The sequence below is a fragment of the Bombina bombina genome, chromosome 3, assembly GCF_027579735.1.
Source record: "Bombina bombina isolate aBomBom1 chromosome 3, aBomBom1.pri, whole genome shotgun sequence".
Taxonomy (NCBI): domain Eukaryota; kingdom Metazoa; phylum Chordata; class Amphibia; order Anura; family Bombinatoridae; genus Bombina; species Bombina bombina.
Window position 1 is genome coordinate 84,989,078 of NC_069501.1, and position 25,404 is coordinate 85,014,481.

The 25,404-nt window shown below is 40.2% G+C and overlaps 1 protein-coding gene across 3 annotated transcripts in view; it reads left to right on the forward strand.

Annotated features, from left to right (window-relative positions):
• Positions 1-25,404, forward strand: part of C2CD2 (C2 calcium dependent domain containing 2) — a 376,932-nt gene that overhangs the window by 278,921 nt on the left and 72,607 nt on the right. For all 3 annotated transcript variants that reach the window (XM_053705898.1, XM_053705900.1, XM_053705901.1), the window contains exon 13: positions 4,389-4,516. In XM_053705898.1, the coding sequence (XP_053561873.1) occupies positions 4,389-4,516 (128 nt within the window). The remainder of the gene's footprint in view (positions 1-4,388; positions 4,517-25,404) is intronic.

Here is a 25,404-nt window from a genome sequence, read left to right on the forward strand (position 1 = left end):
AAAATCTGACCATGTCACTAGCTCCTTATCCTAGTCTAGAGTAAAATCTGACCATGTCAATGGCTCCTTATCCTAGTCTAGAATAAAATCTGACCATGTTACTGGCTCCTTATCCTAGTCTAGAATAAAATCTGACCATGTCACTGGCTCCCTTATCCTAGTCTAGAATAAAATCTGACCATGTCACTGGCTCCCTTATTCTAGTCTAGAGTAAAATCTGACCATGTCACTGGCTCCTTATCCTAGTCTAGAGTAAAATCTGACCATGTCACTGGTTCCTTATCCTAGTCTAGAGTAAAATTTGACCATGTCACTGGCTCCTTATTCTAGTCTAGAGTAAAATTTGACCAGGTCACTGGCTCCCTTATCCTAGTATAGAGTAAAATCTGACCAGGTCACTGACTCCTTATCCTAGTCTAGAGTAAAATCTGACCATGTTACTGGCTCCTTATCCTAGTCTAGAATTAAATCTGACCATGTCACTGGCTCCCTTATCCTAGTCTAGAATAAAATCTGACCATGTCACTGGCTCCCTTATTCTAGTCTAGAGTAAAATCTGACCATGTCACTGGCTCCTTATCCTAGTCTAGAGTAAAATCTGACCATGTCACTGGCTCCTTATCCTAGTCTAGAGTAAAATTTGACCATGTCACTGGCTCCTTATCCTAGTCTAGAGTAAAATTTGACCAGGTCACTGGCTCCCTTATCCTAGTATAGAGTAAAATCTGACCAGGTCACTTACTCCTTATCCTAGTCTAGAGTAAAATCTGACCATGTCACTGGCTCCCTTATCCTAGTCTAGAGGAAAATCTGACCATGTCACTGGCTCCTTATCCTAGTATAGAGTAAAATCTGACCAGGTCACTGGCTCCTTATCCTAGTCTAGAGTAAAATCTGACCATGTCACTGGCTCCCTTATCCTAGTCTAGAGTAAAATCTGACCATGTCACTGGCTCCTTACCTAGTCTAGAGTAAAATCTGACCATGTTACTGGCTCCTTATCCTAGTCTAGAATAAAATCTGACCATGTCACTGGCTCCCTTATCCTAGTCTAGAATAAAATCTGACCATGTCACTGGCTCCCTTATTCTAGTCTAGAGTAAAATTTGACCATGTCACTGGCTCCTTATCCTAGTCTAGAGTAAAATTTGACCAGGTCACTGGCTCCCTTATCCTAGTATAGAGTAAAATCTGACCAGGTCACTGACTCCTTATCCTACTTGCAGAAAAATTGGGATATTTTCCCAGGAAAGAAATGCTGTGTAGCACTCTCTGCCCAGACTGGGGTAGAGCCACTAGTACCTTTTAAAATTTAACTTTTATTTTTCACTTTAAAAAGAATGGGTGAACACAAACAAATTAAAATATCTCTATCTCTAAATAGCTAGTGCCAAATATTTCTGGTTGCTATTAAATTGTTCAAGTGACCGGCTGTCTTTGTAATTTTTATGTGTAGTTTTGTTAGATCAGTCGGTACTTTGTTATATTAGTCAAATCAGGTTAATCAGAACCTTGTAATGGGTATCTGTTGTGTTTAGCTGTCTCTTGTATTTTTCGAGGCTTGTATTGGTGTAAAGTTGGTTGGAATTAAGCCTGAGTGATAGCAAGGATTGTCAGGTTTTATTCACATTGGTACATAGATTTTGGTGATGGTTGAATATTTTGAGATCTATTTTGCTTTATTGTACAAGTGTATGTGTGCCCTTATTTGGGTATCTCATATATGCAGAGTTATTTTTATAAGTTCCACTCCTGTTTGGCATAAATTCTGCACGCATATAACTGAAATCGGTTATTTTCCTTATAAATAAAGTAATCTCTCATTTATGTTGCGTGTATTTTTTGTAAACACTTGATTCAATAAAGACCCCAGTGTGCCTGAATTTTTACTAATAGTTTTTTCTAAGACCTATTGTTCAAAATCTATCTTTCTATATATATCCTTTTTGTTATCGATGGTGGGCTAATTATATATATATCTCTCAGTCTCCTTCCTCATTGGACACTCAGAGGCTGTTTTTATTTATAGTTTCAGCTGCCACCTAAGATTTTTATCACTCAATGATGCTTTAATTCTTTGTATTGGGTGTATTCCCGGGTAGGCATATAGATTCTATGTCCATATAATCTGGATTGTTATGTTATTCCTACTTGGTGATACCGTTATCGTGTGTATATGTCGCTCGTGCTTGCTCCAACAATATTTAGTCACTTGTTAGATATTACTGTCTGAATACATATGTTTCTTTACTTGCAAACTAATGTGTATTTGTGTTGCTCGTATCTGCTCCAACACTATTAAATTTTGCTGTATGAATACATATGTTTCTTTACTTGCAAACTAATGTGTATTTGTGTTGCTCGTATCTGCTCCAACACTATTAAATTTTGCTGTATGAATACATATGTTTCTTTACTTGCAAACTAATGTGTATTTGTGTTGCTCGTATCTGCTCCAACACTATTAAATTTTGCTGTATGAATACATATGTTTCTTTACTTGCAAACTAATGTGTATTTGTGTTGCTTGTATCTGCTTCAACACTGTTCAGTCACTTGTTAAATATTACTGCCTAAATACATATTTATCTTTGCTTGATGATATACTGTGTAAGCTCCCCTGCTACATTCTTGTCTTAGAGATTGCCCTTCTTTGAGGGATAATTGGGTTGCTATGTTGTTTGTATATCACAACTATTATGCAGTATTGCAGTATTGCTTTAAGTGCACAGTGTTGCCACAATATGATTCCGTTTTTTTGCTAGAAATTCAGGCATTAGTTATCTTTGTAATAGAAGCTTTATTATTTGTTTTTACTCTTATATCGCACATATTGTGTGATTCTGAAATGTTATTATAATTTCACAATTTTGCAACACTTTAAATCTGTTTCCTTGCTGAGGACTCAGATATTTATGGTTATAGATATGATTCACCTCTAAGTTCGGTTTTCACTCAATACTCGTAACAGTAACTATTGGTTATATCTGGCAATAACTATTAGTTATATTTCTATGTGAATCTTTGCCAACACCCGGTACTATGTCATTATAAATTATTTGTGATAATATTTACAATGATTCCCTAACTGCCTCCCTACGCTGTTTTCACTACAGCTGAGTATGGCAGTGTATCATTAATACAAAGTTTGGTTCGGTTATAAATCTGTTAGTGCCCGATGCCTCTACTTGGTCGGGCCCCCTTGTGACCCTAGTAAGGTTACGCTGGGGTTATTCGTTTAGATAAAGTTTCCCCTGAATTCTATTTTGATTCTTATCAGGATTAGCCCTTGACGCTGACACGCATTCACACACTGTCTACTATATTTCCCATTACTTATCCGGTTATGCACTATTAGAGATAGATTGATTTAAAACACATATATCACACTTTAGTGGGACCACATCGTCCCACTCAACCCCCCTGACGCGTTTCGCCAGTTACGGCTTTATCAAAGGTGGCGGGCCGCCGATTTTCAAAGCCTTTATTGTATTTTCAATTGCGGAAGTTCCGCCTCTACCCTGTTTTCATTTGTTGGTCTTGGCTGTCAGTCTTGTATGTACAGCCTGTTAGGATCAATGTATCTAATGTTGTCTTTCTTTTTAAGGTCGAATACTGTTTTGATAACTTAAGGTGGACCTATTCATTTGCTCAATTCCGTATTAGATGCTAGCACCACTCCTCAAAAGGAATATAGAATAAAGATACTACAATTGAATACAGTATCTGAAAATAATATAAATCAGTGAGGAGCTTGCCTATATAGTGCCCTTGTTATCCTTGTGTGTCAAATAAGACTCCTTATCCTAGTCTAGAGTAAAATCTGACCATGTCACTGGCTCCCATATCCTAGTCTAGAGTAAAATCTGACCATGTCACTGGCTCCTTACCTAGTCTAGAGTAAAATCTGACCATGTCACTGGCTCCTTATCCTAGTATAGAGTAAAATCTGACCAGGTCACTGGCTCCTTATCCTAGTCTAGAGTAAAATTTGACCATGTCACTGGCTCCCTTATCCTAGTCTAGAGTAAAATCTGACCATGTCACTGGCTCCTTACCTAGTCTAGAGTAAAATCTGACCATGTCACTGGCTCCTTATCCTAGTCTAGAGTAAAAGCTTATTATGATTACCTTAAATTAATTTCAAAACCTTTTTTATATTGCTTATAGAAGGACTAAAAATAAACTACATAAAAGTAGCTTTTTATGTCAAAACTGATAATGAAAATAAGAAAATAATGTATCTATGTGTACAACTGATCTTCCAGAATTTAGTGCTCACTCTTCGATAAAAACAACTCATATATATATATATATATATATATATATATATATATATATATATATTGTATTATGCTAATCTTTATTATATATTTTTTTTGTATAAGAGCTTCTGATGCTGAATGGCTCGGATCCTGTGGCAGAAGTTGCTATCCGACAACTTCGGGAATCCTCCAGACAGTCATTGAAATCACCAAGAAAAAAAAGCACTATTATCATATCGGGGATTTCAAAGGTATGTGCCCAGCCCTATTGTAAGGTGTAATAATATTATTATTCCTTTTAGCACAATGAAAATTGGATTATGAATGGTGCATGTTTCTGTCTATTTGTAAATCAGGAAATTTACAATTTTATTAAAGGGATATTAAACAATCTGTTTCATTGTTGTAATAAAAAGCACATTGCAATATGTATTATTAAAAGGGACAGTCTAGTGCAAAATAAACTTTCATGATTCAGATAGAGAATGTAATTTTAAACAATTTTCCCATTTACTTTTATCACCAATTTTGCTTTTTTCTCTTGGTATTCTTAGTTGAAAGCTAAACCTAGGAGGTTCATATGCTAATTTTAAGCCCTTGAAGGCCGCCTCTACTCTCAGGGCATTTTGACAGTTTTTCAACACTAGAGGGTGTTAGTTCATGTGTGTCATTTAGAGAACACTGTGCTCACGCACGTGGAGTTCAGGTGAGCCAGCTGTGATTGGCTAAAATGGATATCTGTCAAAAGAACTGAAATAAGGGGGCAGTTTCCAGAGGCTTAGATACAAGGTAATCATATAGGTAAAAAGTGTATTTATAAAACTGTTGTTTGTGCAAAACTAGGGAATGGGTAATAAAGGGATTATCTATATTTTTAAACAATAAAAATTCTGGTGTAGACTGTCCCTTTTACCTTTCATTTATTTTTACTTAATTTGTGCAGTGTCCATTACTTCCTGTGACATCATTACAAGGAGGCTGTGGCCTCTACAGGAAGCTTATCTAGCATGATGTCATAAAACTTCTAGAGTTGGTTTAATATTAAGTGAATAGACTAGATAAACAGGGAGTCAGATTTGCTCATACTCTGAATTGGCAGAATGTAACTTAAGTTTCAAAATTGTCTCCACTCTTATCACACTGAGGGTAGGGGCTGCAGTGAGAAATTCTAAGTGCTAATTTGGCAAGAAAACAAGTACATTTTTCCTTCCTAAGACAGGGAGAGTCCATGGCTTTATTCCTTACTGTTGGCAAATACAACACCTGGTCACCAGGAGGAGGCAAGACACCCCAGCCAAAGGCTTAAATATCCCTCCCACTTCCTCATTACCCCAGTCATTCTTTGCCTTTCGTCACAATAGGAGGTGGCAGAGAAGTGTCAGAAGGTTTGGAGAGTCCTGAAAAAAGGGTATCTGCCCTTCGAGATAGGACTGGAGTTTTAAAGGGACAGTCTAGTATAAATTAAACTTTCATTATTCAGATAGGACTTTTAATTTTAATCAACTTTCCAATTTACTTTTATCACCAAATTTGCTTTTTTCTCTTGGTATTCTTAGTTTAAACTAAACATAGGCAGACTCATATGCTAATTGTTAAGCCTTTGAGGGCTGCCTCTTATCACATGCTTTTTAAATCTCTTTTCAACACAAAGAAACAGAAAGTACACGTGGGCCATATAGATAACACTGTGTTCAGGTACAGGGGGTTATTTAAGATTTAGCACAAAACAATGCTAAATGCAAGACAATAGATAATAAGCATTCACAGTGATGTGATCAGGGGGCTGGAAGAAGGTTCCTAGATACAAGGTAATCACAGAGGTAAAAAGTATGTTAATATAACTGTATTGGTTATGCAAAACTGGGGAATGGGTAATAAAGGGATTATCTATCTTTTAAAACAATAACAATTCTATGGTAGACTGTCCCTTTAAGTAGTAATGTCAACCTCTTATTGAGAGTATTGATGAAAGTTAGAGTCTGGAGATGCAGGGAAAGTTTTTTTGCGAAACCATCCAGACTACTGCTAATAGCTCCTAAGCAATCAGTGCTCACGAGTTTCATTGCCTGCTTTCTCTCACTCAAGTCCATGTCAGGAGCGCTGCTATAAGACTGTCACACTTGAGAGGCTGTGTTCTGTTCCACAGCATGGATCCTGGAGGTAAGATTCTTACAATTTTTTACACATAAAACGCTATAACAGGGTCACAGTGTGGCTACTTTATACCTTGATAGGATCCAGGGTTAATATCCTCTGAGGGGGGTTTATTGAACAGTTGGGTTTAATTAATCAGTGTATTAATTATTTACATGCTGCTTTGTGTGATTTTATTTTCTGGCTCATAGACTGTGTGTTTTTGACTGGAACAAACACAGGTTTCACTTTCGTTTTTGAAAGTGTTGCACAGCTCCTATTAACTTGCTGTACTTTTCATAGTGGTCTATGTTCATTTTCTCCATTCCGGCTGAGACTTCAACCTGAGGAGAGTGTTTACTCTGTTAACTGTCTGGGTCTAGGAGGTGGTGAGTGCCCCAGCCATTTATTTGTGTCCTTATGTGGGTATAATCTGAGCTATGGAGGACTCTGACATGTTAGAAGGTACTCCTTCTGTACTAAATCATATCTGTTTATATTGTGAGGAAGCCGTAGTTTTCCACGCCCACTGAATTATGTTCCACATGCCTTAACACCGTTAGAAAGCCTAAGAAGGGAGACAAACCTGCTATTAGTCCCTCTGAGCCGTCTACCTCTCAGGACTCGGTGTCCCATGAGATTGCTACCCTTGCTACATTATCCACTTCACATGCAGTTCCGCGTAGCACATCTAATCCTACATCCGGAGGGGGCCTTCTTCCTGCGTACTTTGCAGCGCAGTTACAAACGGCAGTGTCTGCAGCTCTCAGTGCATTACCTCACTCTAACAAACGCAAGAGAAAGGTTAAACATTGCTTTCCTGACCCGGAGTCATCTAAATATTTATCGGCTTTAGCTATTATGTCACAGTTATCCGATGATGAGTTAACCTCTGTAGCTTCAGAGGGTGAACTTTCGGCGTCTAAACCTCCTGCTACAGAGGAACCGTCCTTTAGATTTAAAATTGAGCATTTGCATTTTTTTATTAAAGGAGGTTCTGTCTACGTTAGAGGTTCCAGAGGCCGCTCTGCCTGAAAAACCTATGATACCTAAATTAGACAGAGTTTACAAAGATAGGAATGTTCCTTTGACTTTTCCTGTGTCGGTAAAAATGGCAAGCATTTTTTAAAAAGTTGTTCCCAGTCCTCTCAACTGGATTTGTGGGGCTCTATTTCTAAGGTGGATGGTGCTATCTCTACGCTTGCTAAACATACTACTATACCTCTTGAGGATAGTTCTTCATTCAGGGAGCGAATGGATAAGAAAATGGAAACCTTTCTGAGAAAGGTGTTTCAACATACGGGATTTGTTTTTCAACTGGAGGCTGCATTTGCCACGGTTTCCGGAGCAGCTACCTACTTGTGCGACTTTTTGTCGGAACTCATTGAGGTGGAGTCTCCTCTCGAGGATATTTAAGACAGAATTAAAGCTCTGAGAATTGCTAATTATTTTATCTGTGATGCGAACATGCAAACTATTTGCCTAAATGCAAAGGCCTCTGGCTTTGCGGTCCTAGCCCTCCCGGCGCTCTGGTTGATGTCTTGGTCTGCGGATATGACTTCTAAGTCCAGACTCCTTTCTCTTCCCTTAAAGGGAAAGATTTTATGTGGTCCAAGCCTGGACTCCATTATTTCTACGGTTGCCGGAGGCAAGGGTGCCTTCCTACCACAAGATAAGAACAAGTCTAAGGGACGACAGTCTTCTAATTTTTATTCCTTTCGTTGTGACAAATCCCAACAACAACAATCCTCCAAGCCAGAGCAACCCGAGTGCTTGGAACCTAGCTCAGTCCTGGAATAAGTCCAAGCAGAATAAGAAGCCTGCCGAAAACAAATCGGCATGAAGGGGCGGCCCCCGATCCGGGATTGGATTGTGTAGGAGGCAGACTGTCTCTTTTTTTAGACGCTTGGTTCAGGGACGTACAGGATCAGTGGGTCCTGGAGGTCGTACTCAGGGATACAAGATAGGCTTCAAATCTCATCCGCCCAGGGGCAGATTCCTACTCTTGAACCTGTCTACAGACCAGAAAAGAGGGATGACTTTCTAGGGTGCGTTTGGGATCTATCCTCCTTAGGAGTTGTTGTCCAGGTGCCTGTCGAAGAAAGAGGTTTTGGGTTTTATTCAAACCTTTTTTGTGGTCCCAAAGAAGGAGGGAACTTTCCGTCCAATTCTGGACCTAAAGTGCTTAAACAAAAATCTCAGTGTCCCTTCCTTCAAGATGGAGACGATAAGGTCCATCCTTCCTTTAGTTCATGAAGGCCAGTTTATGACCAGTATAGGTCTGAAGGACGCTTAACTTCATGTTCCAATCCACTTTTCAGTTCCTGAGGTTTGCATTCCTGGACCAGCATTTACAGTTAATTGCCCTTCCTAGCTACTGCTCCAAGAATCCTTATGAAGCTTCTGGGGGCTCTTCTAGCCGTTGCCAGAACTCAGGGTATTACAGTAGCCCCATACTTGGATAATTTTCTGGTGCAAGCACCATCTTGTCGTCTTACGGAAGAATACTCAGAGTCCCTTCTCAGTCTTCTTAGATCACATGGATGGAAGATAAACTTGGAAAAGAGTTCTCTTATCCCAAGTACCAGGGTGGAATTCCTGGGTGCTATAATAGACTCCATATCCATGAGGATATTTCTAACAGACTAGAGACGTTGCAAGCTAACTTCGGCATGTCTTGTCCTCCGGACCTCCTTGAGTCCCTCTGTGGACCTTTACAACTGTGCATGCTGAGACAGTGGAACAGCGAATATTCTGATCTGTCTCTACAGATTGTATTAGAAAACCGGTCGAGAGAATCGCTCTCTTGGTGGCTCTGTCCAGATCATCTGTCCCGACGTGCTTCTTAATACCATCCTGGGAGATTGTGACTACGAAAAAAGGAGAATGGAGTGACCAGCGCCAAAAAAGATATTACTACAGACTCCAACTAGAAAAATAGGTAACCCTCTTAAACCTACAAAGAGATAGATATATAAAACAAAAACACTAGGGAGCGCTGAAAACCAGCTTAAGAGTAAAATTAGATAACTATTAACTAACCTGATACTAATAAAATATATAATTCAATATTGATGAAAAAAGTTGATAGAAAATATATAATATAAATGTATATGTATATAAAAAATATATTAAAAATTAGGAATGAGGCAGATTGAAAATATATATAGAAGATGCCAGCAACAAATACTAAGATCAAAGGACTATATGTAAAAAAGCTTTAATATTACAATATAGGTCGACCTATTTTAAAAAACATTAAATCATATAACACAAGAAATATAAATAAAAACACAATATTAAAACTTCTGTAGCCTAGAGTTCATGTAGCATTCGAGATCCAGGATAATTAGATTCTCCAACTTGTCACTATGGGGAACCACGCTCAAAGCTGTGCGAAACTGTGTATAATTGTAAAAGGAGCGTTCCCAGGACAAAGAGGCAGTCGCAGCCGTTGGCAGTTTTTTCCTACGAACAAGGGATCCTCTTAGTATATGTCAAAAATATATGACAAAGGAAGGTATATATCCGTACTCACATAATAGCAGGAACCGGCCTCCAAACTTGTGGACCAACGATCCGTGCCATGGACCACCCTCCAGGGATGACGAATAGTCTCTGGAAACAGAAGTGCTTGACAGGTGTAAATTAAATATGCTAGGCTAGAAACCCGGTGAAAATTGGCAGTTTGTTTTTACAGGATTGGCGTTATAGCTCCCAAGGCCTGCTTTCAACGGCCAATACTGCGAAAAGTCACCTGCAAGGGTTATTCAGCCACAGGGTATACAAACAAATACTCCAAAGATATAGGAGTCAATATTTAAAATAGAGAAACACGTTTCAAAACTGTAGTTTCTTCCTCAAGCTCTGACCAGAGATTGTGACTACGGACACAAGCCTATCCGGATGGGGAGCTGTTTGGGGTCAATTTTGGAACAACGGACAATCTTCAATGCCTTGAAGGCTTGGCCACTTCTGGGTTTGTCCCAGTTTATCAGATTACAATCAGACAATATATCCTCGGTGGCTTACATCAACCACGAAAAGTTCCTTGGCGATGAAGGAAGTATCTCAGATTCTAGAGTGGGCCACAACTGTTCACAGTCAGTGATTTGGGTGTGGACAACTGGGAGGCGGATTTTTTCAGCAGGCTTCCTTCCACCCAGGGGAATGGTCTCTCCATCCCAAGGTGTTTGCAGAGATATGCAGCAAGTGGGGGGCGCCAGAGATAGATCTCATGGCGTCCCTTCTCAATACCAAGCTACCCTGGTATGGGTCGAGGTCGAGGGATCCCCAAGCGGATCTAATAGATGCACTAGCAGTGCCCTGGAGGTTCAAACTCATATATCTTTTTCCTCCATTACCGCTTCTTCCTCGAGTGGTGTCCCGCATCAAGCAGGAACGGGTATCAGTAATCCTTATTGCTCCATCGTGGCCACGAAGGACGTGGTTCGCGGATTTAGTGGGAACGTCCTCATCTCCTCCGTGGAAGTTACCTTGTCGCAGAGACCTGCTGTTAAAATCCATTTGTTCATCAAAAGCTAGATTCTCTGAGGCTGACAGCGTGGAGATTGAACACTTTAGTCTTAGCAAAGAGAGGTTTCTCTGAGAGTGTCATTGATACTCCTAATTATGCTCTTAAGCCAGTTACTCAGCGTATCTACCACAAAGGGTGGAGGACCTACTTATACTGGTGTGAAGAGCATGGTTTTTCCTAGCACAGAGTTAAGGTTGCCAGGATCTTATCTTTTCTCCAGGATGGACTGGAGAAGGGCCTTTTTGCTAGTTCCCTGAGAGGACAGATTTCGACCCTGTCGGTTTTATTGCACAAGAGACTGGCTGAACTTCCAGGCGTGCAGCCCTTTGTTAAGGCTCTGATTAGGATCAGACCTGTGTTTAGATCTGGGGCTCCTCATTGGAGCCTAAATCTTGTTCTTCGTTTTTTGCAACAGGCTCCGTTTGAGCCTCTGCATTACGTTGATATTAAATTGTTATCTTGGAAGGTTCTCTTTTTTAATAGCTATTGCCTCTGTGTGCAGAGTTTCTGAGATCTCTGCTTTGTGATGTGAGTTCCCTTATGAGATTTTTTCATGCAGATAAGGCAGTTTTACGTACTAAATTAGCTTTTCTTCCTAAGGTTGTGTCAGATTACAACTTCAAGAGATTGTGGTTCCTTCCTTGTGTCCTAATCCTTCATCGAAGGAACGTTTACTTCACCATTTGGATGTGGTTCGTGCCTTGAAGTTCTTTCTTCAGGCTACTAAGGACTTTAGACAGTCTTCCTCTTTGTTTGTTGTATATTCGGGGAAGCGTAAGGGGCAGAAGGCTACTTCGACCTCCCTATCTTTTTGGTTAAGGAGTGTCATCCGATTAGCTTATGAGACAGCAGGACATCATCCTCCTGAGAGGATAATGTTTTATTCCGCTAGAGCAGGGGCTTCCTCTTGGGCCTTGAAGAACGAGGCCTCTATGGATCAGAAATGTAAAGTGGCTACCTGGTCCTCCTTACATACTTTTTAAAAAAAAATTCTAGTTTGATGTTTTTGCTTCGACTGAAGCAGCTTTCGGGAGAAATATTTTGCAGGCTGTGGTGCCCTCAGAATAGGGTCTGCCTCGTCCTCTTTGTTCCCTCCCGTTATTTTTTCAGTGTGCTCTTGAGCTTGGGTATAGTTTCCCAACAGGAATAAAGCCATGGACTCTCCCTATCTTAGGAAGGAAAACATAATTCATGCTTACCAGATAAATTCCTTTGCTTCCGGATATGGAGAGTCTATGGTCCCCACACATTTTTTCTTGTCTTAGGATGGCCCCATAATATTTATCTTATTCTTCTTGTACCATTTATACCCTGATATTTTTCCTACTTTTTCTTGTTCCCTCGGCAGAATGACTGGGGTAATGAGGAAGTGGGAGGGATATTTAAGCCTTTGGCTGGGGTGTCTTTGCCTCCTCCTGGTGGCCAGGTGTTGTATTTCCCATCAGTAAGGAATGAAGCTGTGGGCTCTCCCTATCCGTAAGGAAAGGAATTAATCTGGTAAGCATAATTTATGTTTTTGCTGTTTTTTTACTCAGTCTTTTGCTTTTTATGTTTACTATGATTTTAAAATATTATGCAACTAGATTCTAAAAGATCCACAGCTTGAGTACAAGTGTATTTTGTTACCGTATGCTTTCATACGAGTCATGCCATATCCATATTTTCATGCGTATTAAAAAAAGTAATGCACCAAATCCCCATGATCTGTAATTCACACGTATGGACTCCATACAAAACTACCTGTGAAAATCAAGTAAAACCATGTGACCTTTTATGCTACAGTTATATGTAGTTGATATTTGATAAATCTGTGCAATAAGCACACAGATATTTTTGTGTGTGTGACTCGATCTTCTTCTCCCTATTGCTTTCAATATGGTTCTTCAGTTATCAGATGGAGAACTTTTATAGGTGCTGACTTGTGCTGTTAACTTTGACCTGTTAAGTTGAATACAGTGATACAGTTGTCCATTTTATACCTGGTTCAAATACAATTTGTTACTGTTTTACAGCAGCAAAAAAAAAAAAAACACTCCCCCCATTTTCATTTAACAGCCATGAACTTAATAAGTTTAGTGAGTTTTAGAGGAAAATTAGCATCTCAGAGTTGTTGTTTACCAACTCTAACATAATAGTTCAGTATTAACCCTTTAAGTGCGTTGAACAACGTTTTTATTTTTTAGTAATATTTTTTTCCTATATTTGGTGAATAAATTGCAAGAAGGTGCAGAGTGACAAATAGAATACATTTTATCTTCTGATTTTTAATGATTAATATTTATTGAACAATACGGGTATAAAATCCTACATTTTGGGGAAGGTGGACAGATGCTAACTGCTATTATTTGCAGTTTGAAGTTGAATTTCACACTTTTATAACATTGGGGAACGTTTTTAGCGCCAGGCACTTGTTAAGACACCTTTCCAGTCAGGAAGGGCCTTTCTCTGTAGTAGGCAGAGCCTCATTTTCGCGCCATTACTGCGCAGTTACTTTTGAGAACAGTACATGCAGCTGCATGTGTGAGGGTCTGGAATCCACTGAAAACGTTCCTAGAAAGCTTCTTTTGGTATCGCAGCAAAGGCTGTGGCTGGGACTGTAAGGGGGTTAAAATTGTAAACGGCTCCGGTTTCCACATTTTAAGGGTTAACAGCTTGAAAATTGGGGTGCAATACTTTGAATGCATTAAGACACTGTGGTGAAAATTTGGTAAAGATTGGATAATTCCTTCATAGTTTTTCACATATTCAGTAATAAAGTGTGCCCCGTTTAACATTTAAAGAGACAGTAACGGTTTTGTTTTAAAACGGTTTTCTTTCATGTAATTAGCAAGAGTCCATGAGCTAGTGACGTATGGGATATACATTCCTACCAGGAGGGGCAAAGTTTCCCAAACCTCAAAATGCGTATAAATACACCCCTCACCACACCCACAAATCAGTTTTTACAAACTTTGCCTCCTATGGAGGTGGTGAAGTAAGTTTGTGCTAGATTCTACGTTGATATGCGCTCCGCAGCAGGTTGGAGCCCGGTTTTCCTCTCAGCGTGCAGTGAATGTCAGAGGGATGTGAGGAGAGTATTGCCTATTTGAATTCAATGATCTCCTTCTACGGGGTCTATTTCATAGGTTCTCTGTTATCGGTCGTAGAGATTCATCTCTTACCTCCTTTTTCAGATCGACGATATACTCTTATATATATATACCATTACCTCTGCTGATTTTCGTTTCAGTACTGGTTTGGCTTTCTACAACATGTAGATGAGTGTCCTGGGGTAAGTAAGTCTTATTTTATGTGACACTCTAAGCTATGGTTGGGCACTTTTTTATAAAGTTCTAAATATATGTATTCAAACATTTATTTGCCTTGACTCAGGATGTTCAACATTCCTTATTTCAGACAGTCAGTTTCATATTTGGGATAATGCATTTGAATCAATCATTTTTCTTACCTTAAAATTTGTCTTTTTCCCTGTGGGCTGTTTGGCTCGCGGTGGCTGAAAATGCTTCATTTTATTGCGGACTTTTTTGGCGCAAATTTTTTTTTCTGTTTCCGGGGTCATACGTGTCGCCGGAAGTTGCGCCAAAAGTGTCGGCGTTCCGGATGTGGCGTCATTTTTGTCGCCAAAAGCATTTAGGCGCCAAATAATGTGGGCGTCTTATTTGGCGCTAAAAAAATATGGGCGTCACTTTTGTCTCCACATTATTTAAGTCTTATTTTTTTATTGCTTCTGGTTGCTAGAAGCTTGTTCACTGGCATTTTTTCCCATTCCTGAAACTGTCTTTTAAGGAATTTGTTCAATTTTGCTTTATATGTTGTTTTTTCTATTACATATTGCAAGATGTCCCACGTTGCAACTGAGTCAGAAGATACTTCTGGAAAATCGCTGCCTGGTGCTGGAGCTACCAAAGCTAAGTGTATCTGCTGTAAACTTTTGGTAGCTGTTCCTCCAGCTGTTGTTTGTATTGAATGTCATGTCAAACTTGTTAATGCAGATAATATTTCCTTTAGTAAAGTTCCATTACCTGTTGCTGTTCCATCAACATCTAATACTCAGAGTGTTCCTGATAACATAAGAGATTTTGTTTCTAAATCCATTAAGAAGGCTATGTCTGTTATTCCTCCTTCTAGTAAACATAAAAAGTCTTTTAAAACTTCTCATTGTTCAGATGAATTTTTAAATGAACATCATCATTCTGATTCTGATAATAGTTCTTCTGGTTCAGAGGATTCTGTCTCAGAGGTTGATGCTGATAAATCTTCATATTTATTTAAAATGGATTTTATTCGTTCTTTACTTAAAGAAGTCCTAATTGCATTAGAAATTGAGGATTCTGGTCCTCTTGATACTAAATCTAAACGTTTAGATAAGGTTTTTAAATCTCCTGTAGTTATTCCAGAAGTTTTTCCTGTTCCTGGTGCTATTTCTGAAGTAATTTCCAGGGAATGGAATAATTTGGGTAATTAATTTACTCCTTCTAAACGTTTTAAGCAATTATATCCTGTGCCATCTGACAGATTAGAGTTTTGGGACAAAATCCCTAAGGTTAATGGGGCTGTCTCTACTCTTGCTAAGCGTACTACTATTCCTATGGCAGATGGTACTTCCTTTAAGGATCCTTTAGATAGGAAAATTGAATCCTTTCTAAGAAAAGCTTATTTGTGTTCAGGTAATCTTCTTAGACCTGCTATATCGTTGGCTGATGTTGCTGCAGCTTCAACTTTTTGGTTGGAAGCTTTAGCGCAACAAGTAACAGATCATAATTCTCATAGCATTATTATTCTTCTTCAACATGCTAATAATTTTATTTGTGATGCCATCTTTGATATCATTAGAGTTGATGTCAGGTACATGTCTATAGCTATTTTAGCTAGAAGAGCTTTATGGCTTAAAACTTGGAATGCTGATATGTCTTCTAAGTCTACTCTGCTTTCCCTTTCTTTCCAGGGTAATAAATTATTTGGTTCTCAGTTGGATTCTATTATCTCAACTGTTACTGGAGGGAAAGGAACTTTTTTACCACAGGATAAAAAATCTAAAGGTAAACTCAGGTCTAATAATCGTTTTCGTTCCTTTCGTCACAACAAGGAACAAAAGCCTGATCCTTCATCCTCAGGAGCGGTATCAATTTGGAAACCATCTCCAGTCTGGAATAAATCCAAGCCTTTTAGAAAATCAAAGCCAGCTCCTAAGTCCACATGAAGGTGCGGCCCTCATTCCAGCTCAGCTGGTAGGGGGCAGATTACGTTTTTTCAAAGAAATTTGGATCAATTGTACCATTTTGATGTGTTTTCTTCTTCTGAAGCTGTTTTTGGTAGAAAAGTACTTCAGGCAGCTGTTTCAGTTTGAATCTTCTGCTTATATTTTCAGTTTTTTTCATTATAAAATTTAAATTATTTTGGGTGTGGATTATTTTTCAACGGAATTGGCTGTCTTTATTTTATCCCTCCCTCTCTAGTGACTCTTGCGTGGAAAGATCCACATCTTGGGTAGTCATTATCCCATACGTCACTAGCTCATGGACTCTTGCTAATTACATGAAAGAAAACATAATTTATGTAAGAACTTACCTGATAAATTCATTTCTTTCATATTAGCAAGAGTCCATGAGGCCCACCTTTTTTGTGGTGTTTATGATTTTTTTGTATAAAGCACAATTATTCCAATTCCTTATTTTTTATGCTTTCGCACTTTTTTATCACCCCACTTCTTGGCTATTCGTTAAACTGATTTGTGGGTGTGGTGAGGGGTGTATTTATAGGCATTTTGAGGTTTGGGAAACTTTGCCCCTCCTGGTAGGAATGTATATCCCATACGTCACTAGCTCATGGACTCTTGCTAATATGAAAGAAATGAATTTATCAGGTAAGTTCTTACATAAATTATGTTTTTGTGCTTTATTAACCAGTTTAAGCCTGTTTAACATGTCTGTGCCTTCAGATAGATCATATTCTGTATGTTTGGAAGCCAATGTGGTTCCCCCTTCAAATATGTGTGATAATTGTGCCATAGCGTCCAAAAAGTAAGGACAGTACTGTCACAAATAGTAAAGTTGCCCAGGATGATTCCTCAGATGAAGGAAGTAGACATAGTTCTACATCATCTCCTTCTGTGTCTATACCAGTTATGCCCGCGCAGGCGACCCCTAGTACTTCTAGCGCGCCAATGCTTGTTACTATGCAACAATTGACGGCAGTAATGGATAACTCCATAGCAAATATTTTATCCAAAATGCCAGCATTTCAGAGAAAGCGTGATTGCTCTGTTTTAAACACTGTAGAGCAGGAGGGCGCTGATGATAATTTTTCTGTCATACCCTCACACCAATCTGAAGTGGCAGTGAGGGAGGGTTTGTCAGATGGGGAAATTTCTGATACAGGAAGAATTTCTCAGCAGGCAGAACCTGATGTTGTGACATTTAAGTTTAAATTAGAGCATCTCCGCGCATTACTTAAGGAGGTGCTATCTACTCTGGATGATTGTGACAATCTGGTCATCCCAGAAAAATTGTGCAAGATGGACAAGTTCCTTGAGGTCCCGGTGCACCCTGATGCTTTTCCGATACCTAAACGGGTGGCGGATATAGTGAATAAGGAGTGGGAGAAGCCAGGCATACCTTTTGTCCCTCCTCCTATATTTAAGAAATTGTTCCCTATGGTCGACCCCAGGAAGGACTTATGGCAAACAGTCCCTAAGGTCGAGGGGGCGGTTTCTACACTAGCTAAACGCACGACCATTCCTATTGAGGACAATTGTGCTTTCAAAGATCCTATGGATAAAAAATTAGAGGGTTTTGCTTAAAAAGATTTTTGTACATCAAGGTTACCTCCTTCAACCTATTTCGTGCATTATTCCTGTCACTACAGCGGCGTGGTTCTGGTTCGAGGAACTGGAAAAGTCGCTCAGTAGGGAGACTCCGTATGAGGAAGTCATGGACAGAATTCACGCACTTAAGTTAGCTAATTCCTTTATTTTAGACGCCGCTTTGCAGTTAGCGAGGTTAGCGGCGAAAAATTCAGGGTTTGCAATTGTGGCGCGCAGAGCGCTCTGGCTAAAGTCTTGGTCGGCGGATGTATCTTCCAAGACAAAATTGCTTAATATCCCTTTCAAGGGTAAGACCCTTTTTGGGCCAGAATTGAAGGAGATTATTTCAGACATCACTGGGGGAAAGGGCCATGCCCTCCCACAAGATAAACCTTTCAAGGCTAAGAATAAGTCCAATTTTCGTTCCTTTAGCAATTTCAGGAACGGACTGGCTTCCAACTCGGCAGCCTCTAGACAAGAGGGTAACGCTTCCCAGACTAAACCAGCTTGGAAACCAATGCAAAGCTGGAACAAAGGTAAACAGGCCAAGAAGCCTGCTGCTGCTACCAAAACAGCATGAAGGGGTAGCCCCCGATCCGGGACCGGATCTAGAGGGGGCAGACTCTCTCTCTTCGCTCAGGCTTGGGCAAGAGATGTTCAGGATCCCTGGGCACTAGAAATAGTCTCTCAGGGTTATCTTCTGGAATTCAAGGAACTACCCCCAAGGGGAAGGTTCCACATGTCTCACTTATCTTCAAACCAAATAAAGAGACAGGCATTCTTACATTGTCTAGAAGACCTGTTAAAGATGGGAGTGATACACCCAGTTCCAATTGTGGAACAAGGTCAGGGGTTTTACTCAAATCTGTTTGTAGTTCCCAAAAAAGAGGGAACTTTCAGACCAATTCTGGATTTAAAAATTCTAAACAAATTTCTCAGAGTTCCATCGTTCAAAATGGAAACCATTCGAACAATTTTACCTACAATCCAGGAGGGTCAATTTATGACTACTGTGGATTTAAAGGATGCGTATCTACATATTCCTATCCACAAAGATCATCATCAGTTCCTAAGGTTCGCCTTTCTGGACAAGCATTACCAGTTCGTGGCTCTCCCATTCGGACTAGCCACTGCTCCAAGGATTTTCACAAAGGTGCTAGGGTCCCTTCTAGCGGTTTTAAGACCAAGGGGTATTGCAGTGGCACCTTATCTGGACGACATTCTAATCCAAGCGTCGTCTTTTTCCAAAGCAAAGGCTCATACAGACATTGTTCTAGCCTTTCTCAGATCTCACGGGTGGAAGGTGAACGTAAGAAAGAGTTCCCTGTCTCCGTCGACAAGAGTTCCCTTCTTGGGAACAATAATAGATTCTTCAGAAGTGAAGATCTTCCTGACAGAAGTCAGAAAGTCAAAGCTTCTAAACGCTTGTCAAGTTCTTCACTCTATTCTGCAGCCTTCCATAGCTCAGTGCATGGAAGTAGTAGGGTTGATGGTTGCAGCAATGGACATAGTTCCTTTTGCTCAAATTCATCTAAGACCATTACAACTGTGCATGCTCAAGCAGTGGAATGGGGACTATACAGACTTGTCTCCAATGATTCAAGTAGACCAGATGACCAGAGACTCACTCCGTTGGTGGTTGACCCAGGATCACCTGTCCCAGGGAATGAGTTTCCGCAGACCAGAGTGGGTCATTGTCACGACCGACGCCAGTCTATTAGGCTGGGGCAGGGTCTGGGATTCCCTGAAAGCTCAGGGTCTATGGTCTCGGGAGGAGTCTCTTCTCCCGATTAAACATTCTGGAACTGAGAGCGATATTCAATGCTCTCCGGGCTTGGCCTCAACTAGCGAAGGCCGGATTCATAAGATTCCAGTCAGACAACATGACGACTGTTGCTTACATCAACCATCAGGGGGGAACAAGGAGTTCCTTAGCGATGAGAGAGGTGTCCAAAATCATCAAATGGGCGGAGGATCACTCCTGCCACCTATCTGCAATCCACATCCCAGGAGTAGACAACTGGGAGGCGGATTATCTGAGTCGTCAGACTTTCCATCCGGGGGAGTGGGAACTTCACCCGGAGGTGTTTGCCCATTTGACTCAATTATGGGGCATTCCAGACATGGATCTGATGGCGTCTCGTCAGAACTTCAAGGTACCTTGCTACGGGTCCAGATCCAGGGATCCCAAGGCGACTCTAGTGGATGCATTAGTGGCGCCTTGGTCGTTCAACCTAGCTTATGCGTTTCCACCGTTCCCTCTCCTTCCCAGGCTTGTAGCCAGGATCAAACAGAAGAAGGCCTCTGTGATTCTGATAGCTCCTGCGTGGCCACGCAGGACTTGGTATGCAGACCTGGTGAATATGTCATCGGCTCCACCATGGAAGCTACCTTTGAGACAGGATCTTCTAGTACAAGGTCCATTCGAACATCCAAATCTAGTTTCTCTCCAGCTGACTGCTTGGAAATTGAACGCTTGATTTTATCCAAGCGCGGGTTTTCAGATTCAGTGATAGATACTCTGGTCCAAGCCAGAAAACCTGTGACTAGAAAGATATATCTGTTGGTGTGAATATAAGGGATTCTCATGGAGTAAGATTAAAATTCCCAGGATCCTCTCCTTTCTCCAAGAAGGTTTGGATAAGGGATTGTCAGCGAGTTCTCTAAAAGGACAGATTTCTGCTCTATCTGTCTTGTTACACAAACGACTGGCAGCTGTGCCAGATGTACAAGCTTTCGTACAGGCTTTGGTCAGGATCAAGCCTGTTTACAGACCCTTGACTCCTCCCTGGAGTCTAAATTTAGTTCTTTCAGTTCTTCAAGGGGTTCCGTTTGAACCCTTACATTCCATAGATATCAAGTTACTATCTTGGAAAGTTCTGTTTTTGGTTGCTATTTCTTCTGCCAGAAGAGTTTCTGAATTATCTGCTTTGCAGTGTGATCCACCCTATCTGGTGTTCCATTCAGATAAGGTTGTTTTGCGTACCAAGCCTGGTTTTCTTCCAAAAGTTGTTTCCAACAAGAATATTAACCAGGAAATAGTTTTTCCTTCTTTGTGTCCGAATCCAGTTTCAAAGAAGGAACGTTTGTTACACAATTTAGATGTAGTCTGTGCTTTAAAGTTCTATTTAGAAGCAACAAATCATTTCAGACAAACTTCTTCTTTGTTTGTCGTTTATTCTGGTAAGAGGAGAGGACAAAAAGCTACTGCTACTTCTCTTTCTTTCTGGCTGAAAAGCATCATCCGATTGGCTTATGAGACTGCCGGACGGCAGCCTCCTGAACGAATCACAGCTCACTCTACTAGGGCTGTGGCTTCCACATGGGCCTTTAAGAACGAGGCTTCTGTTGATCAGATATGTAAGGCAGCGACTTGGTCTTCTCTGCACACTTTTGCCAAATTCTACAAATTTGATACTTTTGCTTCTTCGGAGGCTATTTTTGGGAGAAAGGTTTGCAAGCCGTGGTGCCTTCTGTTTAGGTAACCTGATTTGCTCCCTCCCTTCATCCGTGTCCTAAAGCTTTGGTATTGGTTCCCACAAGTTATGGATGACGCCGTGGACCGGACACACCAATGTTGGAGAAAACAGAATTTATGCTTACCTGATAAATTACTTTCTCCAACGGTGTGTCCGGTCCACGGCCCTCCCTGGTTTTTTATTTCTTTCTCTATACACTACAGTCACCACGGCACCCTATAGTTTCTCCTTTTTTTCTCCTAACCGTCGGTCGAATGACTGGGGGGGCGGAGCCTGGGAGGGACTATATGGACAGCTTTTGCTGTGCTCTTTGCCATTTCCTGTTGGGGAAGAGAATATTCCCCCACAAGTTATGGATGACGCCGTGGACCGGACACACCGTTGGAGAAAGTAATTTATCAGGTAAGCATAAATTCTGTTTTTATTGAATAAGAGTGTATTTTACATATTTTAAATTTATTTTACATTTTAAATCCAAATTTTTACACCTGAGTGAGTGAAAGGTAAAGTTAAGTCCATTAACAACCCTAAACAAAATCCGTTGAGTCCAATATGTACTGTGCACAAATGATCATTTTTGTCTACCATAGACTAGAATGAGATCCTAAAAAAAAAAATTTCACAGCCATAGTTTGACAAGGGCAAAATGAAAATCTGACAGCTTTGCAAACTGCTGGTTTGGGTGGGGGGTTTACACCAGAAATAACGACTATCAACTGGAATATAATAACAGCAGCAAGACCTCCACCTATATAGCTAATGAGCGCTTAAATCAGTGAATGCACATAGGTTTGATCAATATGTTTGTAATACATTATGTAATATAGAATAGCAGGGTGTGATTAATACATTTTAGTTATAGTGAACGTGAAGTATTAAAAATAACAGGCCAGTTCAAAACAGTGGTATAGTATAAATAAAACAAATATACAGTATTCTCCTCGCCCATTGGTTGGGTTATTCTATACTGATACACTTGTAATTCAATACTAATAAAATAATAGAAGTGCAGCATATCTATGTAGACAGACAGATCATATTATTGTTAAGCTGTCACTATTAAAAAAAACAATATGTGAACTCTTATGTTACTTTATATATATATATATATATATATATATATATATATATATATATATATATTATTAAAATGTCACTAAAGTCATAAAGTCACAACTAAACGTTCATGATACAGATAGAGCATGCAATTTAAAGTGAAGTTAAACATTGATGAATGTTAAAAAAACAGGGGCACTTTCATTCATCAAAGTTTAGAAAGCAGCTGTTTTTATTTAAAAACTTACATTTGTTCTTTTCACAGCCAGAGCAGCTTCCCTCACCCGGAGATCCTCTCTTCACACGTCAACAATGACTAATCCGGCTTTCTCCAATCACGGCTTTCCCCCCAGGGGGAGTCATTGCCTGAGGCCATGCCGTGATTGGTGGAAGCCGGATTAGGAAAATATCTCAGCAAGATCTCCCCTCAACAGGAATAGAACACAAGTGTACAAATCTGCTTCCAATGTGTCCTGTTCACCAACTCAAGTTGCCTACAAAATCATTCTTTGTCTCTCTCAATCTGCATAGTCTTCAGTCTGTCTTGCACAAAATTCATCTGCTCTCAGCTTCGGAAAAACTAAAAAGTATATTCTATCAAGAAGTGACATAGCTTTCTCCTTGCACAGTGTATAACAATCTATACTAAACAAATATGAATTAGTCATTATAAGAATTAGTTCTCATAACTGGTTCAAATGCTAAAAATATTGTTTATTATTGTGTTTACCTCTGTAATTACCTTGTATCTAAGCTTCTGCAAACTGTCCCCTTATTTCAGTTCTTTTGACAGACTTGTATTTCAGGCAATTAGCGCTGACTCTAAAATAATTCCACGTGCGTGAACACGATCACCTAGATTATAACTTGTGTTCTAAACCGGGTGCGTAAATAACGCAAAAATATTAGCGGTATTGCACTCTCCATAGCGCTGCCATAACAAGTTACTGAAAAACCTTCTTTCCTTCTAAATACAGGGAGAGTCCACAGCTGCATTAATTACTTGTGGGAATACAGAACCTGGCCACCAGGAGGAGGCAAAGTCATCCCAGCCAAAGGCTTAAATACCTCCCCCACTTCCCTCATCCCCCATTCATTCTTTGCCTTTCGTCACAGGAGGTTGGCAGAGAAGTGTCGGATAACTTCCTCCTTGTTGGTGAAGTGTTTTTCGCTGATTCAAGGAAACAGCGGGACACGTGCATCCTCAGAGGTTTATGGCTCAGTTTGAGTGCCGTTATGATTGTTGGGCGGCTGCTTGGTCCTCCTAACAGTCTTCATATTAACATTATTCTTATTTATATTAACATTATTCTTTTTATTTTTTGCTTCTATCAAGGAAGCCTTCGGGAGTTTGGTTTTCTTGCAGGCTGCGGTGCCCTAAGGTTGGGTCACCTCATATTTGTACCCTTCCGTTAACATTCAGTGTCCTCTGTAGCTTGGGTATAATTACACACAAGTAATTAATGCAGCTGTGGACTTTCCCTGTATTTAGAAGGAAAACATAAATTATGACTTACCAGATAATTTCCTTTCCTTCGATACAGGGAGAGTCCACAGCTCCCGCCCGTGATCTCCGGTGTGCGGTCCTAAATTTAGGTGTTTTCTTCTGGCACCATTTTCACCCTGATATTTCTCCTACTGCTCCTTGTTCCCTCGGCAGAATGACTGGGGGATGAGGGAAGTGGGGGAGGTATTTAAGCCTTTTTCTGGGGTGTCTTTGCCTCCTCCTGGTGACCAGGTTCTGTATTCCCACAAGTAATGAATGCAGCTGTGGACTCTCCCTGTATCGAAGAAAAGGAAATTATCTGGTAAGTCATAATTTATGTTTTTGTTGTGCGGTATGGTGCATAAGCTCCATACCGTACAAAACCAAAGGCCTGACTTGGCGTTCTCGTGCATGTTTTCCCCCATAGACATCAATAGAGAGAAAGTGAAAAAAACTAACAGCTGCGGTTGCGGAATGGTGATCGGTATAACGCAATCCCCATTGATGCCTATGGGGAAAACAAAGTTACGTTTAAACCTAACACCCTAACATAAACCCCTAGTGTAAATACCCCTAATCCCCTGACATTGCAAACGCGAAATAAAGTTATTAACCCCTAAACCGCCGCCCCAGACATCACCGACAGTAAATAAACCTATTAACCCCTAAATCGCCAACCCCCCACATTGCTACTACTATAATTAAGTTATTAACCCCTAAACCACTGGCCCCCGCATTGCAAAGACTTTAATGAACCTATTAACACTACGAGAAGAAAAAAAAATCTAACATTACTAAAAAAAACACTAACATTACGAAAAATAAAAAAAAATCTTAGATTACAAAAAATAATAAACGAAATTATCCAAAATAATAAAAATTAAATCTAATCTAATAGCCCTATAAATATAAAAACACCCCCTAACATATCAATAAACTACCAATAGCCCTTAAAAGGGCCTTTTGTAGGGCATTGCCCTAAATTAAACAGCTCTTTTACCTAAAATAATTACAAAGTTCCCCCTAAAAGTAACCCCCCTACCCAACCAACCCCCCAAAATAAAAAAACTAAGTCTAAAAAAAGCCTAAGCTACCCATTGCCCCTAAAGGGTCATTTTTATGGGCATTGCCATTAAAAGGGCATTCTGCTCTTTTTCGCCCATAAAAATAAAAAAGCCTAATCTTAAAAAAAAAAAAACACCTAACACTAACCCCAGAAAATCTACTCACAGTTCCTGTAGTCCGGATATCTATCTTCATCCAGGCGGCGACATCTTCCTCCATCATGGGGTCATCCTCTATCTTCATCCAGGGCGAAGGCGGTGTGGGACAGGACCAGCGACCACGGAGCCATCTAGCGTGGAGAATATTCTTCGTACGATCGTTGCCGCACACTGAGGATTGAATGCAAGGTACCCCTTTCTCCAACATAGGTGTGTCCGGTCCACGGCGTCATCCTTACTTGTGGGATATTCTCTTCCCCAACAGGAAATGGCAAAGAGCCCAGCAAAGCTGGTCACATGATCCCTCCTAGGCTCCGCCTTCCCCAGTCATTCTCTTTGCCGTTGTACAGGCAACATCTCCACGGAGATGGCTTAGAGTTTTTTGGTGTTTAAATGTAGTTTTTATTCTTCAATCAAGAGTTT